The sequence below is a fragment of the Pelobates fuscus genome, chromosome 13 (genome assembly GCF_036172605.1).
Source record: "Pelobates fuscus isolate aPelFus1 chromosome 13, aPelFus1.pri, whole genome shotgun sequence".
Lineage (NCBI taxonomy): Eukaryota > Metazoa > Chordata > Amphibia > Anura > Pelobatidae > Pelobates > Pelobates fuscus.
The window spans coordinates 92,124,917-92,144,505 of record NC_086329.1 but is presented as its reverse complement, the minus strand read 5'-3'; the positions used below and the strand labels follow the sequence as shown (position 1 = coordinate 92,144,505).

Sequence of the window (19,589 nt, the reverse complement as noted above, 5' to 3'; positions counted from 1 at the left end):
ATGGTTAATTTTTTTTTCTAAAAGACTGGTGTGTTTCAAGTTCTGAAAGAATAAAACAACAGTTGCACTCGTTCTAGAACATTACATTGAAATAGTTTACACTGATTGTGTGCTCTGAAGCACAGCCATATTTGCAGACACACAGACGTGATGTCATACTAGATTAATTCTTCTTCCTTGAACCGATACACAGGCACAATGTTCGTGGCCAGTTAAATATTTGATGTTTAGCCCAGTACACACCACTATTAATACTTACTTTGATCAACTCTGTTGACCCACTTTTTAATTTTTTTATGAGCAAACAATTTGAAGTTTAATGATCTTTAAATCTATTTTGCAGCTTCATAACCTACCAATGGAGTGCACAAAGGCTAGCAGTGTTATTGAAAGGGTAGTAGATACATGGAATAGCCGCCTGGTTGAAGCAGTAAAGGTGAACAGCGATTATAGAACAGGTAGTAGTTACCTGAAACAGTCTAACATGAAGAGCTATAAGGAGCTGTGATCAACAGAGGTTGCTAGATATCTGAAACGGTTTTGCAATAAAAACCATAAACGATAAACAAACTAAATACAGAAAGTGTAGTAGATACTTGGAATAGCCTCCCAGTGGAAGTAGTAAATAAGAACCCAGTAAAGGAAATGAAGAATAATTGGGAAGGATAGAATAAATCAATGTAAAATCAATTAAAGTTTAGAAATTGGCTCATTTCTACTGACACAAACATTACTTCTATGTGTACTCCTTGCCGTACATGTAACCGGGTCAGTGATTGTTGATTCTGGAGTGCAGGGACTTTCTTTTTAACCTTACGCTAGTAAGTGATAAAGAAACACTTATTTAAACAACCCTTTTAAATGCTCGATTTTCCATAGCATCCTTGCTATCCAAATCAATAATAAATGAGCACCTACCACCTCTGCTGAAAGGCTGTTCTATACATCCACACTCTACATAAGGAAAATAAGTGTGTTTTCTGTATTTTCCAACTTCTAACTTGGCAGCCTTGCCACTTGCTCTTGCCATCTTTGTTTCTCTTGGCTCCCCTTGTGCCAGCGCCTACAGACTGGGCAAAGCTGCTTCAAATCACTGCCAAACCTAGCTGCTTTTAAAGCAAGACCCCAAACTCACAGCGGCGGAGGTGGCATTATAAATACCCACAGGGACTTGTGACGTGGAGCAGGAGAAGATCTTCTTCATGTTTCTTGCCGGCTTCGGTCTTTCGCTTTTCTCATCCGAGCTCAAAGGGGAAAGTTTCCTGTGACGGCCGGCTAGGCGCTCATCTTTAAATCCTGGGGACGGGATATCCTGGCTGTGACCAGCTTGCCATGGCTGATGTGACACCGCAGCAAGCACAGCAGAGAGTCAATGACAGCCTCTCCGGGAAACAGCCTGAGTGTGGAGCTGGGAGAAAGCACTCCCACTGGATCTCACATGTCTGTGTGTGTGTTGTAACAAGAGAGTGTTTAACACCTTGCATGCCACGCTTCAGCAGCAAGCTCCTTGGGAGTGTGCTTGTCACAGCTGGCTAGGGTAACCTTTTCAGTGCCAGAATGGAGAGCAACACCTTGCAGGAGAACATAGAGTGCCCCTCGTCTGCCCAAAAGCTAAAGGCGTGCCAGTTCATAGATGTTGTTTTATTATTCTTATCAAAGAGACAAAGTATTCTGCTGCTCTGTCCATTGGCTAGACAAAACATACAAGTCTGTGATGACCTATTTAGGGCGAACAGGAACAAGAGGATATATGAGCTCAGGATCTAAATAAGTGCCAGTGATGTAGAGTTAACTCTTTGAGCAAAAGACTGGTGCCAACTTGTTATCTGCTGTGATTGTCAAGGTGTTGGTCATGAGACTGGCACCCTGGGAGTTAATTCTTTGCTTGAGCCAGAAATCTGCTCAACAGAACGTGAGGTTAACAATTTGAAGAAAAAAAATAAAAAAAATATTATAGAAGGGGGAAAGGTTTTCCCCCTTAACCCTTTTAAGGACCATGGGTTAGGCAAATTAGGTTTAGAATTTTCACACTCCAGCGAGGCATTTTTCACAACTGTTTGACCCCTTAATGGGAACCTGGCCAAATTACATGGGGAATTGGGGGATTAGGTCTAGGAGTGTTTTGAACAACAGGGATACTCAAATATCTGTAACATTATGGAATGTTCCTTGACTTTGTTTGACAGTGCAAAGCGTTAACATCTAGGCAAGGTGCTGTGCCCCTGGGGTCATACCACTCATACTTTTTTACGCACTCAAAGTCCCAGAGGCAGAAATAGGTGTTTGACAACAGCAAATATGGGGCAAAGAGTGCAGTGGGTCCTAATCCTGCAGGACTGAGTGAAGTTATGTTGTTTTTATATGAGGCAGCAAAGATTAGAAAGGTAGGGTACCGGATAGTACTGGGTTAGAATCCTGTATAGGGTTTATATCGAGTTCAGGAAGGATTGTATAGGGATGGATTGGCTCAGGATTTTTTATTTTTTTTGAAGCAGAATGGTTTGAGTCTGTTATATTGCTATTGGATAGAGCAGCTCTAGGTGCTGTGTTATATGGGATGGCAGAAAATCACAGGGTGCTGGCAAATGGGGAACCATTGAAGTGGGATACAGTAGTTGGAAGGGCAGAGTAGGTTAGGGTGGAGAGTTAGAGGGGGCAGAGTAGGTCAGGGTGGAGAGTTAGATGGGGCACAGTAGGTCAGGGTGGAGAGTTAGATGGGGCACAGTAAGTCAGGGTGGAGAGTTAGATGGGGCACAGTAAGTTAGGGTGGAGAGTTAGATGGGGCACAGTAGGTCAGGGTGGAGAGTTAGATGGGGCACAGTAAGTCAGGGTGGAGAGTTAGATGGGGCACAGTAAGTCAGGGTGGAGAGTTAGATGGGGCACAGTAAGTCAGGGTGGAGAGTTAGATGGGGCACAGTAAGTTAGGGTGGAGAGTTAGATGGGGCACAGTAGGTCAGGGTGGAGAGTTAGATGGGGCACAGTAAGTCAGGGTGGAGAGTTAGATGGGGCACAGTAAGTCAGGGTGGAGAGTTAGATGGGGCACAGTAAGTCAGAGTGGAGAGTTAGATGGGGCACAGTAGGTCAGGGTGGAGAGTTAGATGGGGCACAGTAAGTCAGGGTGGAGAGTTAGAGGGGGCAGAGTAGGTCAGGGTGGAGAGTTAGATGGGGCACAGTAAGTCAGGGTGGAGAGTTAGATGGGGCACAGTAAGTCAGGGTGGAGAGTTAGATGGGGCACAGTAAGTCAGGGTGGAGAGTTAGATGGGGCAGAATAGGTGAGTATGTGCAGAATGGTCCAGGTTGGAGTGATATACAGGAGTGCTGTTTAACAAAAATAATATTTGGTTCAAATGAAAAAGAATGCTGTGCATGGTTTTAGGGTGTAGAGTATAATAAGGGGATATAAAACAAGAAAATGTAGGACATGGAAATATGATATAGGGGGTCTGGGGGGGCCTTGCAATGTCCTGCTCTGTGGTTAGACTCAATTACTTTCATGTATTCAATATAGCCACTTGGAGCCAGTGTACCAGTTTACACTGCATAATAAAATAGTCAGAACAGAAAATTATAGGAAAATCCCATTCCATGGCTTATATGCTACTATTTATAGTCCAGTGAGCAGCTGGAGGACTTGAACCCTTCCATTGCCGCAGGGGCGAGAAGCGTCACTCAGTGGAATGTGTTGCACTCAACAGGTTAATGTGCACATATATTTATTTAACATTTCTTATACTGCGTTCTTGTCCTTAAAGACTACTTAGAATTAAAGTGCCACAAGAAAGGGTTAAATCAGGACGCCAGCCTCAGGCAGTTTCGTTGCTGCGCCAGGGTCTGTGTCCTGTATCCCACCACGCCTCCCCTCCCCCTTAACATATCCGTGTCCCGTTGAGACAGGAACCCGGCCTGCCCTGCAGGTGATGTGAGAGCCATTATTTCCTTGATAAAGCAGAGTAAACACCCTTCTGAGAGAGTGAAACCCAAGCAGTCAGGTTGGGACATGTGGAGCGAGACGGCTTTTGGGGTTGGCAGATAATCTGTAGCTTTCTCAGAACGCACAACATGTATGTCCTTGCCGAGACTTTCACAGTAACCACGCTATATCCCGCATCACTCAACACCGCCAACGCTACCGAGCTGCTGAATGATAACAAAACTTGCTAGCTTTATCAATGTTTGCCAAGCCCTGTGTTCCTTAAATACATCACGTCAGATGATTTAATATTGTTTAAATTTGCTTTTAAGTTGAACTCGGCAAAGGAACTTGGAAGGTTCGGCTGAGTTCAATGTTTCCTAGTTGGACAAGATGCTGTTTGAAGTTGAATACAGCATTATGGAGTTCACTTTCAAACACTTTGGCAATCAAATAATTATTGGTTAAAACTCTGCAATGCACACGATTACCAGTCACAAGGAAACTATATTTATTGTTCAAGTGTACCTAGTTCTGTGTACATTGGGAGATGGACCTCCGTTATATTCTCTGCATGCTGCAAAGGCAACAAGAAAGATTGATCAGAACTCCAAGTTCTTGGAGCAATCACCAATTGGAATGAAGTGCTGGTTTTCATGCTGATTGGTCTACTTTTCAGACTTCCCTACATCACAGATAAAAACACTTTTTCAAATCTCCACCCAAGAGTCTTGCGGCTGGTAGATCTACAGTAAACAAGAACCTAGAGTTCTGATGAAAAATGACTAATCGCTATCCAGTTGATGGCAAAATAAAGCTTTGACTAGTACACTCACATTTACTGTAAACTAATTTGGCTATAACAAAAAAAAAAAAATTATAATTTTGTGTATGCAAAATGTATTCCGTTTATTCAACACCACATGGGGTGAAAGCTTTACCTTTTGGCATTCAGAAATGCATAGACCTGATTTACTATGTCATATGAAGCACACTCTTGATCAGAAGTGAAGTTTGCACCCCAAAATGCATGGTGACTGATACATTGGATTGCTGTTCGCACACAAAATATACACACGTTCATAAATACATGGAAATACTGTCGGTGGTGGAAATGCTCATAAACAGCGTGAATTCCTCGCTCCATCGCTCCTATGATGTATGTACTGGTTCGGTACATGTAAACAAATTCTAGTTAAACTGCTCCGTTTTTTACACTGATTGCCATTTTCTGCATTACATGAAACGTCTTAGATGCAAGGTGTGAAAGATTTTTGTTCTGGCTCATTTAAAACCGCGTAGCTTTTTATCTAGCTGTAATTGCATTGGCTTTCAGCGCGGTCTCGTTAATTTTCATGGATGGATTTAGATGCACGTTTACTATAGATTACACAAGTGTAATTATGACTTTACTGCCGTGGGGCATTCTGACACACAATACACAGTGCCAGCATCAGCCAGGGTAGGAAACTGGTGGAGGGTTACTACAAAACAACACAGAGAGTTAGAAGACACTTTTGAACTCTCTTTGGGATAACTCGTTAAAAGAGGGAATTGCCGAGGGGGGAAAAAAATTCCAGAATTGTAGAAGAAAATAGCAAAGCTATAAAAATTGGCCAAATCATCTGTTTTCCCAGATTACGTATATATACTCAAATGGCCTCCTACACTAGTTAGACGATGGCCAATCTTAGTTCTGCATAGTCCATTTCCTGTGTTTACGGATGCCAAGATTGGACCTCATTCCATTCGATTCTCTGTGTTGCTATTCAGTATGCAAAGTAATTGGGAAGCAGATTGCACAGACGAGGACTGTCCTGATTCCGGCCCTGCTTTGCATAGCCCAAAACATTGGCAGTGTTAGACGATTAAGATGTTCCTCTGAATGGAAATTTTATTTATATTGACTGGTGGAGATACCACGATCTTCCAGCAAATAGGAGGGGTGGGGGGAGCTGGAATATGAAGGTTCTTTTAGTCAGGGGTCGCTAATAATCTGTAGCTAAGCAGATAAACCTATACTTGCACAGTTTAGTCATTCCTGGAGACCTCCTTGCACCATAACAACTTCATTCCAGTTATGTTGTTATGGTGCCCGGAGTTTATTTGAAAAGTTTCAATAGATATTCGTACGTTGGCTTCATACATATTTACTGAAAGCAGGACACTAGGGCTCAAATTGAACAATTTGTTATACAGCACTTTCTCGTTTAACAGATGTTAAGAATGTTCGGAATACTTGAGTGCCTGGATCTGCAGCTCATTGTATGCAGAGTATGTTAGAATCCGTGGCATGTTGCGTGCAGTGTGTTTAAACCTGTGGTGTAGTGCCTGCAGAGTGTGTCAGGACCTGCATGTATTGCATGCAAAGTGTGTCTAGACCAGCGATGCATTGCGTGCAAAGTGCGTCTGAACCTGCAATGCACGGCCAGCAGCGTCTGGCCCATAAACACACTGTACACAGGGGTTGCCTGGGGCTATACGCACACATCATTGTAGCGAAGGCAGTCTGGATGTGTAAAACTACAGGGTCCTGTTATGTTCAGTACTAGACAGGTTAACTTGATTTTAGCAGTTTCATTAGTCATCTTCCTTTGGCACAAAGTGTCGTACCCTGATAATTCTGTCTGGACGCTGAACGGCAGTGCTGCATGCCCCAGGATGCACCTCCAGTGGCCATCTGAGGAGTGGTCAGTGAAGTTATCACTAGGCTGTAATGTAAACACTGCATTTTCTCTGAAAACAGTGTTTACTGCAAAAAGCCTTAAGGCAATGATTATACTCACCAGAATAAATGCAGTAAGCTGTAGTTGTTCTGATAACTATAGTGTCCCTTTAAGCCCTTAAGGACACGTGGCATGTGTGACATGTCATGTTTCCCTTTTATTCCAGAAGTTTGGTCCTTAAGGGGTTAAACAAACAACTACACCAAAGACTTAACATTATCTACAGATTTCTGCTGTCCAGATAACATCTTATCTGCTGATACAGGCGATTGCTAGAGAAAGTTTGCTCAGTCTCTTAATTTACACTTAGTTAACCACAAAGAGTCGAAACATTGAGATTGACCTGCCTAGTGATTTGAGCAAAGCCCTCCTACTGGCGCACGTTGGTATCGGCAGACTGCTAGTTGGGGATACTCTGTTTCTTATAATGCCCATTCCGTGTGTAAAAGGAGGAGCAGACCTTCTTTAGGACCTATTGAATATTCTGTGATCTGTGCCTTTACTGGCTGTCATCCTAATATCTTTTCTTTTTTCGTGTAACCCTTTCTCCTTGTCTGATCCAAACTATTGACAGGCTCTTCTTTTATTTGTAGCTTGTCCCCTTATTTAGATCATTTCCTTACTTTACTCCCAATAAGATGGTTATCCCTAAATTTGCAACCACGCTGTAAAGCAGGAACATCCAATTCTAGAGCCAGTGGTACGCCTCTCTCTGCCAGTTAGACTCATCATTACTACCCACCGTCTGTGACATCTTGCTCTCTATCGGTGAACTCATTATACGAACACCACCCAAAATCTGGCAGCAGCAACAAGGATGCCATAACTCCATTCTGTGTGGCCATGAGTCTGTCACGGCGCAGGGGGGCTGTATCGACACGTTTGCGCCTGATCAGTGCGACCGCACCGATACGAGAGATACAAGTAAGTCCCTCAACGGCACGGCCGCACATGAGCAGGGTGGTCACGCAGGAAAGGGAAACCTTTACTTACCTGGATCACGGCGGAGTGCCGCTCGATCCTCCAAGAAGGCAGGTCCCGGCTGGTGCTGCGTTCTAAGGGCCGCCGGTGCGGCCCTCTTAATGTAAAAGGGCGCACTGCCCACATTAGAGATGGCACCGGCATGCGTGTGACATCACGTTATCGACACACACGCACGTTTTGGGGTCAAAGGCCATGTAATAACCAATCACAGCAGTGAGAGGCATATTTAAACCCTGTTATGCCTTTTCTCAGTGCCCTGTCATGGTTTCCACGTGTTGGTTGTCAGAGAGCGCATTCCTTCCCTACTTCTTGTATCCTGACCCTTGGCTAGTTATTGGTATTGTCTCATTCTGTATCCCTAACCTTGGCTCGTTATTTTGACCATTCTCTTTTACGTTCAGTCCGGCCATTCTAAGGTCCGGTATACATCGTTTGTGTTAATATAGTTCTGCGTGTTGGGTCACACAGTAATCGTGACAGTCCCACCTTTAGTATCTCCATCCTAACCGGGTACTAACTCCTCACCAGGTCAGGATAGATGGGCCGAGTAGATGTAACACATGTTGACTTAACAGTGTACAGCCCAACCAATAATAATCCAATCCCATGCAGCCTTACTAGGTATGGGTTTTTGTCCAGTCATGGCCGCTCTTCGGGTAAAGTCATGAAATGGTAGCACACTGGGGGGATTTGAGGGGGTACAGTACCAAAATCTATAAATAAACAAAATGACTTACCCTAATCTGTAAACACTCATTATAACCCTAACCAGTCACCCCTGGCCAAAAACTAAGCATTAACCTGCAAAGTCTTCAATAAGCCCTAGCTATACAGAAAGTATGTACACATTTTTAGATTTCAGTAGCGGTTGGAGTATTAGCTCCCAAAATGATAGTATCATGGCCAATAAATATTAAAGGGACACTATAGTCACCCAGACCATTTCAGCTCAATGAAGTGGTTTGGGTGCAATGTCCCTCAGGTTTAACTCTTCAGATGCAAACAAAGCAGTTTCAGAGAATGTTTACATTTGGGGTTAAGCCAGCCTCTAGTGGCTGTCTTCCGGACAGCCACATCTGCGACGCTGGAGGCATATTATGCCTCCATCGCACAGAGCGTCCATAGGAAAGCATTGAGAAATGCTTTCCTATTGACCGCTTGAATGCGCACGCGGCACTTGCCGCGCATTCGCATTCGGATCCTGTGACGTCGGACGGCTCCGCTGACGTCGGCGGGGGAGGAGAGGTCACCAGCGCCGAGGGAGCCTAGCGCTGGATAAAGGTAAGTGGCTGAAGGGGTTTTAACCCCTTCAGCGCCACGGGAGGGGGCCCTGAGGGTGGGGGCACAGTAAGGGCACTATAGTGTCAGGAAAACCGCTTTGTTTTCCTGACATTATAGTGATCCTTTAAGTACTTTACAAAAACACAACTGTGTAACAATCAGTCTTGCTTGCCAATAGTCTTGAATCTGGCACGGCAGTCATGATTTTGACCCATCTACTGCAAGAGATTTTTGTTTGTATGTTTATTTCCCCTCTGGTGTCTGACTACTGAGACTATATTATGAGAAAAAAAAAAAAAAGTTCTCATAATGTCCACCACACACTTGTTACAAAATATACTTTCTTTGTGCAAGGCTATTCCAAGGCATTTTGCCAATAACCGGAGTATAACTGGAATCTAAGCTCGTTTTGAGCAGGGCCCTCAACGCCCTCTGTTCCTGTGCATCCAACTAGTCTTGTTGCAAATACATGTCTGTTAGTCCACCTATTGTACAGCGCTACGCAATTTGTTGGTGCTCTATAAATAATAACCAGTGACAGAACTGCATCACCAGCACTCTCTGTCCTCTTTCCACCTGCTTCCCTATTATCCCTAAGGTGATGATGTCTCCTAGCGTTGACAAATAATATATCGGTCATATCCTTGTTTTAATATAAAACAAGGCCTAGTCACACATGGTCGTTTATTTTTGCCTGTACGTTATGCCATCTATTCCTCTGAACTGGTACGTTTGACTATTTTTTCTCTGTCTTTGAAGAAAAAACAAAACACTTATGCTTTAAAAAAAAAAAAAAAAAAATCGAATTAAAAAAAATTAAACTTCATTATAAATTAATTGGGCCCTTTTAACACACTATATTTTACAGTCACGAGTGATCGCCCACAGCCAGTAACCAAGGCAATGCACCATTTCACAAGCGAATCCGTGGAAAACTCGAGGCGGTTAATTTCCAAGCAATTATCAGCTTTAAACTTTAGTCTTTATCTCTCGTGTAAAATAATTACAAGTCTGCATGCACAATAGGACAACTTCTGTCCCAACCTGACTGTCAAAACATTGACAGGATAGGTCAGGTAATGCCTAGATTATAGGGCGGCTTCTGGTGACATATGTAAAAACGTTAATAATAAAAAGAACAAACAACACACAGCTGCTGCCTGGGAGTTAATAATAAATGCATTGCTCTACTGCTACGGCACAGACTTCATTTGCTCATTCTTTTTTCTGGTACTGCCCCTTTAATTGCTAGTCATGAGCGAGGAATCCTGCAGAGGTCCTGCCCTTGCCCAGAATATTTACAGCCCAAACAAGACATGATTACTCACTAAACACTTTAACACTCATCACGTCTCCTCTATGACAGTGACTCCAGCTTTCTCTAGATACACATACAATACTATATTTATTTTATTTTGTGAGTGTCAAAATATGTTGTGATGGGTTTTTTTTCTCTCTCTTTTTTTGAATTGTGTCCTATAAGGCATATGTTACCTTGTTTAACTTTGGCTCTTGGCACAAAATGTGTCGCTTGTGCGGCAAAACTGTAAACGAATCGTTTAGTCCTGTCCTTAAAGGCACACACACCCCCATTGAGCACTCTCAATGCACTAAATGTGGTATAAAATCCTATCTCTGCTTTAAGAAAATGTCCCAGAATTAAAAATTTTCATCTGTTGATGGAAATTTTAAAGAGTAAACGTGAGAGTTGTAAAATAAATGCTAATAAAAGCTTATATATATATATATATATATATATATATACCAAGAAAGGTTAAAAGGACCAAAAAGACAGCTGGTACTGGATGTCACTGGCCATGGAATGAGAGGTCAAGGAATGTCACCAAGTCCCTCCTGACCTTCCTAGGCCTGCTTTCTGTCCTTCAAGCTGTTTTCATGTACACCAAATATGCTGGACAGCCATTTAATGCAGCTAATCTCCGGCCGGCACAGTGAAGACCAGCACCGCAGACACGGTTACGGGATTTGTAAACTCTGTCTGCTAGCAGATAGGACTGAAAGCTTTTTGTTTACTTTCAAAAAGCAATTTAGCAACCTGTAGTTAAGAACTAATTATATGTTGCAGATATTGCAAAAATCACCAGGCACCCCTCTTGATGATGTATTAGAGAGCTTCAGGTTTTCCGATTACCATAACCCAAAAGTCCTTATGGACCCAACAGTCTTATCCCACAAGACATCCTGGCCTCCACGAATTAGAGCATCCTAAAATGCCCTTGTGATTAATAGCTAAACAACTCTCTTCGAAAAAATTATAATAAAACTATAATCTGCAAGATTTGGTTTAGATAATGTCACCCATTCATGACTAACTGGTCAGTGTTTTAAATCTTCTCAAGTATCTCTTCTCATTATTATTGGCATTTATATAGAGCCAATTTATTCCCGCCGAGCTTCACAATATTGAAAAGAAAAAAAGACAATTAAAAAAATATTGCAGGAACAATAGGTTGTTGAGGACCCTGCTCAAACAAGCTTATTCTTCATGTGTAGGAGCAATGTGGGCTTAAACATTGTCTTACAGCCTGGCAAGGACTCAGAATAGCCAGATCAATTCATTCACACCCTGCCCAAGCAAATTCTCCATCACATGCAGCGAAATTTAGATCGCTTCTTGTAATGTTAGACAGGTGCGCTGTATATCTCCATTGTCTACCTTGTGTTCCCGAAACAGAATGAGAAACCTGCCAAATAAACGGACCAGTTTAGAAAGACAAAATTGTGCATGACTGTAAACTCAAATACCTCTGACTAATGCATGCCACGAAAGTCCCCTCCAATGAATAAGTACAAATTCACAGGAGAACCCAGGGTTGGACCAATTCTGCAGTACTTGCCCTTACTCGGGCGTCTACTATACACATAATTGAAACAAAGCAATTAAGAGGTCAACCTGAGATTAAAAGAACAAGATGAAAACAAAAAAACGAAACGTAGATTTGTACCTTCCAATATGTTGAACTACCAAATGTGGTAAACCCAACTAAGAAACTTTGTGGCTACCACTACATAGAAAGGATTCGCGGCACATTCTGTGGGAATAACCCATTCTGTCCTGAAATCTTTCAGGATACGGCCAGACACTGAACATAGGAGAAAGAAGGGGAGTGTATAGTCGAAAGGAACTATACTTGCAGGTCAGATGGGTAGATACCTGCAAGATACTGGAGATACTGTGAACATATCTGGCCTGGACAAGCCATATCATGGCTGGTATACAGATCTGTCTGCCTCTGGCTAGCTAAATATTTTTTAAATTTCAGCTTGAGATTCTAACACTTCTAAAATGGTGACAGACAGGATCCCCATTTGCCCTATTTGTTTTCTCTTAGTCCATTAGTTTCCTGAAAATCTAACCTGACACCGTTGAAGGCTGCCATCAAATCTCAGCAAACCACATAAGCGGGCAGGATAACAAAAAAGAAATTCATCAAGATAATGGACCCCGGCAGCAAGGAAAGAGAATGGATAATGTGAAATTCCCCATTTCTTTTATTGGTTACTAATCCTCCGCGTGAGACCTTCTAGTAATAGAATAGTTCTGGCATGCAAGTGGTAACAAGTCCGGTACCAGCTACTCTACATTTCCTAAAATATCTTGCCCTGCATGTACTCTGTCACAACATGAACATCGATGTCTTAATCGAAACACGTTGTGCCTGTTGCAGAGATTTTTTATTTTAATACATTTTTTTTTTATTGAATAACCAGTTCATGCCCCTTCTATGCATAGCATCGTATCTGAGATTGTTTTTGAGGAAGAAAAAATTATGCAGGCCTATGGGGCATCATTAACGGCAGGCAAACACTGCCATCAATTAGATTTATGAAGAAACTGTGTCCAGCAATTAGCTCAGTAGACCTTATTGACTCCCATAATAAATCAAGATGAGAAAATAGATCATGACACCTATGCAGCTATCTCTTACTCCACATATAGACCTACGCCAAAACTCCCTGCAACCAATTGGCAAATTGTCTTGTCAATCTTGATTTCGGTTTCTTTGTACCATTCTCCTTCCTGCCTGTACGATGGTTTATCTACAGAATCCTGTTCTAGGGACAGATATCCACACGTTCTGAGAGGTTTATCTTGTCCCTGGTCTCTGGAGTAAGGTTATCCCCCCCAACGGAACCGCTTCCATTGGTGGGGAACCTGGTGTGATATGTAAAGAATTTAAAGTAAGGATAAAGGACACGGCAGCAGGGTCAACTAGATCAACTTCATTATAGCCATCTGGTACGGCTGCTACCAGGGGCCCCGTGGTGGTATGGTGGTTACTGAGACGTCTGTAGCAGGGGGCATTTAGATTTTCAGGGTTTAATGAAGTTTATGCCCCTAGATTAGTGAGAGAAGCTATATCTTTAGGACACTTTGCCTTGTTCCTCTGCTGTTTCACTTCTTGCTGCCAGTTTCGACAGAGGCTTCACGTGACCCCCCCTCAAGGTAACAAAGAATCTCTCTATCTTACATATATCATTCTACCAGCTTGCCTCCCAGCAACATGACCAAGGCAATGGAGGTTGTAACAAGGGCTTGCAGTTAGACATCTGAAACCACATTATCAATTTTGAAGAAGCAACACATACATTGCACTGTACAAACTGATGGGGTAACAAACAAGATGGTTAACATCCATAAACAACATCCAGGATGCCATTATAAAAAAGGGACAGTATCCAGGCATGACCGTAAATTAATCACTTGCCACTACCAAGGTACTTCTCTGAGTGTCATTTTAACCTATACTTAACCATAGAAAACCTAAGAAATGCATGACAACAATACTGACGACTGGGCACAGTAAAATGTTTTCCATCTCAACTCTTTGGGCTTAATTACATCTGCCCAGGATGGGACATTGTAAAGGTCCCATGTGAGGTACTATGATCTAAAAACTAGAATGGGCATCACTACTCATAGGAATAGAAACAGAATGTGACGGCAGATAAGAACCATTCGTCCCATCTAGTCTGCCTAATATTTAAAAATACTTTTAATTAGCCCCTGGCCTATCTTATGCCTATCCCACGCATGCTTAAACTCCTTCACTGTGTGAAACACTTCAGCTGGAAGGCTATTCCATGCATCCACTACCCTCACAGTAAAGTAATACTTCCTGATATTATTTTTAAACCTTTGTCCCTCTAATTTAAGACTCTGTCCTCTTGATGTGGTAGTTTTTCTTCTTTTAAATATAGTCTCCTCCTTTACTGTGTTGATTCCCTTTATGTATTTAAATGTTTCTATCATATACCCCCTGTCTCGTCTTTCCTCCAAGCAATAATAGGAGCAATGCGTGTCCTGACACTTCCAGAACATCCGAATAAACAATGGACCTTCATAGATGGCATTCTGCAGTTGTACAGAAAGTGAGTATGAACTCAGCATGGGCAGAGCTGACAAATTATATTAACTCTGAACAGGCTGAACTCTGCATAGACTTATTACTGGACTCGGTACGGGAGCAGCTGTCAAGGGATTTTCCGATTTGCAGATGTTATCACTTGGTAGATAGCCCAGGTGGTGGTGGTCATTGTCATCTCGTGAGTGAGCTCCACTGATATCCAGTCTTAGTAAATAATAGGCCATTCTGTTCTAAGGAGACTGGAAATAGTAACTAAAAGAGAAGAGTCGTGTCAGGCCGTGTTTGTGTGTACACAGGTGCTGTGAGAATAAGGATACTGTTCCGTTGTTAACACAGTGTTTGAGATACTAGCAGACAATGACGGGAGAACAACCAGAAAGAGCCTTTTGTGTCTGGCAGTAAAATCTAACCTGCCATTATTCCGACATAAAGAGGCCTAGCTAGGAGTGCCCGAGAAATATGAAACCAATCCAGGGGCAACCAAGACTCTACTTTCAACCATTTCTGTGCCAGAGCAGACAATACATTGCCATCCACAGGCCTTTGACCCTGTATAGAATGGCTACCACCAGAGCAGACAAGACCATAATTTATCCTCAATTAACGATGTTCCACTGGGTCACAATTGCCCTATGATATACCATGGGGTGGGATGGTGTAGGGAGGGGAGGGTGGGCAATCTTCCAGAGAATATACCTCTGCTCAGAAGATTCTGCAGGACTTGGTTGCTTGGGAGTGCTGGGTGTTAATGCTGTTTTAAGGGGCCCAGTCTGAAATATAAGGTCTGAGGTTAGAAAAAGGAGACATGGGGCTATTGGGGTAATTAATTAGAGATGAAAAACTAAAGGAGAGAACATTTGGGATAAAAAGATGGGAAGGATCAGATAGGTGAAAGTCATAAACCATGTACATAAATTTACTAGATTATCAGTGAGAGTAGTAACACTAGCTAAACAAACAATTAGTAGGCTGCTCTTCTTTGCTCCTCTCGCCCCACCACTTGCCCACTCGATCCTGTCCCATCTCACCTTATCAGATCTCTATCCACTTGTCTCGTGCCTTCTTTAACACACATCTTCAACTGCTCTCTCTTTCTTCTGGCATTGTCCCTGCTGACCTTAAACATGCCACTGTAGTACCTATACTAAAAAGCCATCCCTCGACCCATCCACCCCCTTTAACTACCGTCCCATATCCCTGCTCCCTTTTTCCTCAAAGCTTCTGGAAAGACTTGTCTTTACCCGTGTGTCTCATTTCCTCAATTCCAACTCTCTCCTTGACCCCCTTCAATCTGGCTTCCGCCCTCTCCACTCTACAGAGACTGCGCTTATCAAAGTTACTAACGACCTAATCGCAGCTAAATCCAAAGGCCACTACTCCATACTAATTCTTCTTGACCTCTCAGCGGCCTTTGACACAGTTGATCATGCTCTCCTTCTTCAAACTCTTCAATCGCTTGGTCTCTGTGACTCTGTCCTCTCATGGTTTTCCTCTTATCTCTCCCAGCGCTCATTCAGTGTCTTTTTTCTAATGATACCTCCTCCCCTCGTCCTGTCTCGGTTGGAGTCCCCCAAGGCTCTGTCCTTGGTCCCCTTCTATTTTCTCTTTATACTGCCTCTCTTGGCAAACTTATTACCTCTTTTGGATTCCACTACCACCTGTACGTTGATGACACCCAGCTATATCTCTCCTCTCCGGACCTCTCCACTGCCGTCCTGCAACGTGTCACTGCTTGCCTTTCTTCCATCTCTGACTGGATGTCCTCCCGCTTTCTGAAACTCAATCTCTCAAAAACTGAGCTCCTTGTCTTTCCTCCTCCTAATACTGATCCTCCTCTTTCGCTCTCCCTTCAAGCTTGTGGTACCAACATCAGTCCATCCTTGCAAGCGCGCTGTCTTGGCGTCATACTTGACTCTGGTCTCACCTTTGAGCCTCACATCCAGCATGTTGCCAAATCCTGTAGATTCCATCTTAAAAACATAGCCCGCATCCGCCCCTTTCTTGGACCAGATACTACCAAGGAGCTTGTCCATGCTCTAGTAATTTCCCGCATGAATTATTGTATCCCTCTCCTGATTGGTCTTACCAAAAGCCGTACTGCACCCCTACAGTCCGTAATGAACGCTGCTGCTAGACTGATTTTCCTCTCTAGTCGTTTCTCTCACATCTCACCCCTCTGCCAGTCCTTACATTGGCTTCCTGTATGCTATAGGAGTCAATTCAAGGTACTAACTCACACCTATAAAGCACTGAACAACTCTAGCCCCTCTTATATCTCCTCACAGATCCATAGGTATGTCCCTTCTCGGTCTCTCCGCTCTGCCCGTGACCTTATCCTGTCCATTGTCCACGCCCGTACAGCCAACTCGCACTTGCAGGACTTTTCGCGGGCGGCTCCCTTCCTATGGAATAGCAGCCTGCCTACCGCCATCAGACTCTCCCCTAGTCTTGCATCTTTTAAGAAGTGCCTTAAAACCCATCTCTTTAGGAAAGCTTATGGCCTCCAAGACTAACCCCTACCTCACATACCTGTCTCTTGCCCTCTCCTAAAGGGCAGCCCACCTTATTTGATTGCAAATTCCTGTCCTAATGTGTTTTACACCCCACCTCCTATAGAATGTAAGCTCGATTGAGCAGGGTCCTCTTCAACCTATTGTTCCTGTAAGTTTATTTGTAATTGTCTTATTTATAGTTAAATCCCCTCTCATAATATTGTAAAGCGCTACGGAATCTGTTGGCGCTATATAAATGGCAATAATAATAATAATAATAATAATAATAATATGGACTTCAAGGCACCAGGACCCGGATATACAATATGAACTCCAAGACACCAGGAATTCCCCGAATTCTCTCCAGGACCCAAATTCTTGCTAGTTTTGCCTGGTACTGTCTCCAGTAACTCTATTCTTTTGACCACTTTTTTATACCAGAGCTGAAATTTCTCCTTAAACTGTTGTATTAGTTGGTCTATTTGTGAGATATACCAATATCCAAGCAATTTAATTTGGGACAGCAACATTAAGTCCTGGTAGGTTTACCTCACCGACCTGGACAGTTATGATCAATATATCTAAATAACTAAAGTATACAGCAGTAGGAATCACTGACTATCATGGAACCTCACGCTGTTCAGAAATGTTGATGTTCACATACAAACAATGGTATGTCCACTTTAAACCGCAGTAAGAATATGCGGTGTTTAGCGCAAGCCCCTGGCTGTGTCCCCTACGTGTCATCACTGTTATGATAGTGTGCTAAATCCCAGGGCAAAAACCTAACCAACATTTCTGATTACTAGTAACCTATGATGAAAAAAAAGAAAGTTTATAACCGAGATGAAAATGTAGGCCAAAACACCCAAAGTTAGAAGGAAAAAATAAATCCCCAGTGTTGTAAATCAGGCTTTACTTGTTTCGAAGTATTCACTACAATATGCCATACGGCCCTTTTTTTATATCTGTCCAAAATAGAGAATCTTATCTGGGTCTGCTATCCATTTCATACACAGACGGGCAGCTCTCCATGATCCAGCCCATATCTAGTCTTTCCCAGACCTACACATACTCTGCCTTTCTATACATATTGGCATTTAGCCTGTGTAATGGAAGGGTATCTCCTTACCAGTGATACGTTGGATATGTTATATTCAGTTCGTTATTTCCCCTCCCACTCCATGGTTTTGTGTCCAAGATACCGGCCTGTATTGTTGTGAACTCAGTAAACATAATGTGATTAGCAGCAAGTCTGGAGAGCCCAACCAGTTTGGCTAAATCTGAGTTCTAAGTGCTGACAAATCTTCCAGGTGACTTATTGTTGGCAACGCTAAATATTACTAATACAATGATGACATAAATGGTATATACTGTCTGTACCACTAATACCCCTTCATTCTCCAGCTGCACCCTTCACTACGCACTATCGCTGTCTCCTTAATACCCCTTCACTACGCACTATCGCTGTCTCCTTAATATTCCTTCACTACGCACTATCGCTGTCTCCTTAATACCCCTTCACTACGCACTATCGCTGTCTCCTTAATACCCCTTCACTACGCACTATCACTGTCTCCTTAATACCCCATTCACTACGCACTATCGCTGTCTCCTTAATACCCCTTCACTACGCACTATCGCTGTCTCCTTAATATCCCTTCACTACGCACTATCGCTGTCTCCTTAATGCCCCTTCACTACGCACTATCACTGTCTCCTTAATACCCCTTCACTACGCACTGTCGCTGTCTCCTTAATACCCCTTCACTACGCACTATCACTGTCTCCTTAATACCCCTTCACTACGCACTATCACTGTCTCCTTAATACCCCTTCACTAAGCACTATCGCTGTCTCCTTAATACCCCTTCACTACGCACTATCGCTGTCTCCTTAATATCCCTTCACTACGCACTATCGCTGTCTCCTTAATACCCCTTCACTACGCACTATCGCTGTCTCCTTAATACCCCTTCACTACGCACCATCACTGTCTCCTTAATACCCCTTCACTACGCACTATCGCTGTCTCCTTAATACCCCTTCACTACGCACTATCACTGTCTCCGTAATATCCCTTCACTACGCACTATCGCTGTCTCCTTAATACCCCTTCACTACGCACTATCGCTGTCTCCTTAATACCCCTTCACTACGCACTATCACTGTCTCCTTAATACCCCTTCACTAAGCACTATCGCTGTCTCCTTAATACCCCTTCACTACGCACTATCGCTGTCTCCTTAATATCCCTTCACTACGCACTATCGCTGTCTCCTTAATACCCCTTCACTAAGCACTATCGCTGTCTCCTTAATACCCCTTCACTACGCACTATCGCTGTCTCCTTAATATCCCTTCACTACGCACTATCGCTGTCTCCTTAATGCCCCTTCACTACGCACTATCACTGTCTCCTTAATACCCCTTCACTACGCACTGTCGCTGTCTCCTTAATACCCCTTCACTACGCACTATCACTGTCTCCTTAATACCCCTTCACTACGCACTATCGCTGTCTCCTTAATACCCCTTCACTACGCACTATCACTGTCTCCTTAATACCCCTTCACTAAGCACTATCGCTGTCTCCTTAATACCCCTTCACTACGCACTATCACTGTCTCCGTAATATCCCTTCACTACGCACTATCGCTGTCTCCTTAATACCCCTTCACTACGCACTATCGCTGTCTCCTTAATACCCCTTCACTACGCACTATCACTGTCTCCTTAATACCCCTTCACTAAGCACTATCGCTGTCTCCTTAATACCCCTTCACTACGCACTATCGCTGTCTCC

The 19,589-nt window shown here is 43.1% G+C and overlaps 2 protein-coding genes across 2 annotated transcripts in view; both read right to left on the bottom strand.

Moving 5' to 3' along the window:
- ANKRD35 (ankyrin repeat domain 35) overlaps positions 1–1,550 on the bottom strand; it is a 41,247-nt gene extending 39,697 nt beyond the window's left edge. Inside the window, exon 1 of the mRNA XM_063440044.1 lies at positions 1,136–1,550. Within this exon, the coding sequence (XP_063296114.1) occupies positions 1,136–1,204 (69 nt within the window). The 5' untranslated portion in view covers positions 1,205–1,550. The remainder of the gene's footprint in view (positions 1–1,135) is intronic.
- ARHGEF2 (Rho/Rac guanine nucleotide exchange factor 2) overlaps positions 1–19,589 on the bottom strand; it is a 602,646-nt gene that overhangs the window by 262,228 nt on the left and 320,829 nt on the right. The gene's annotated exons all lie outside the window — the stretch shown is intronic.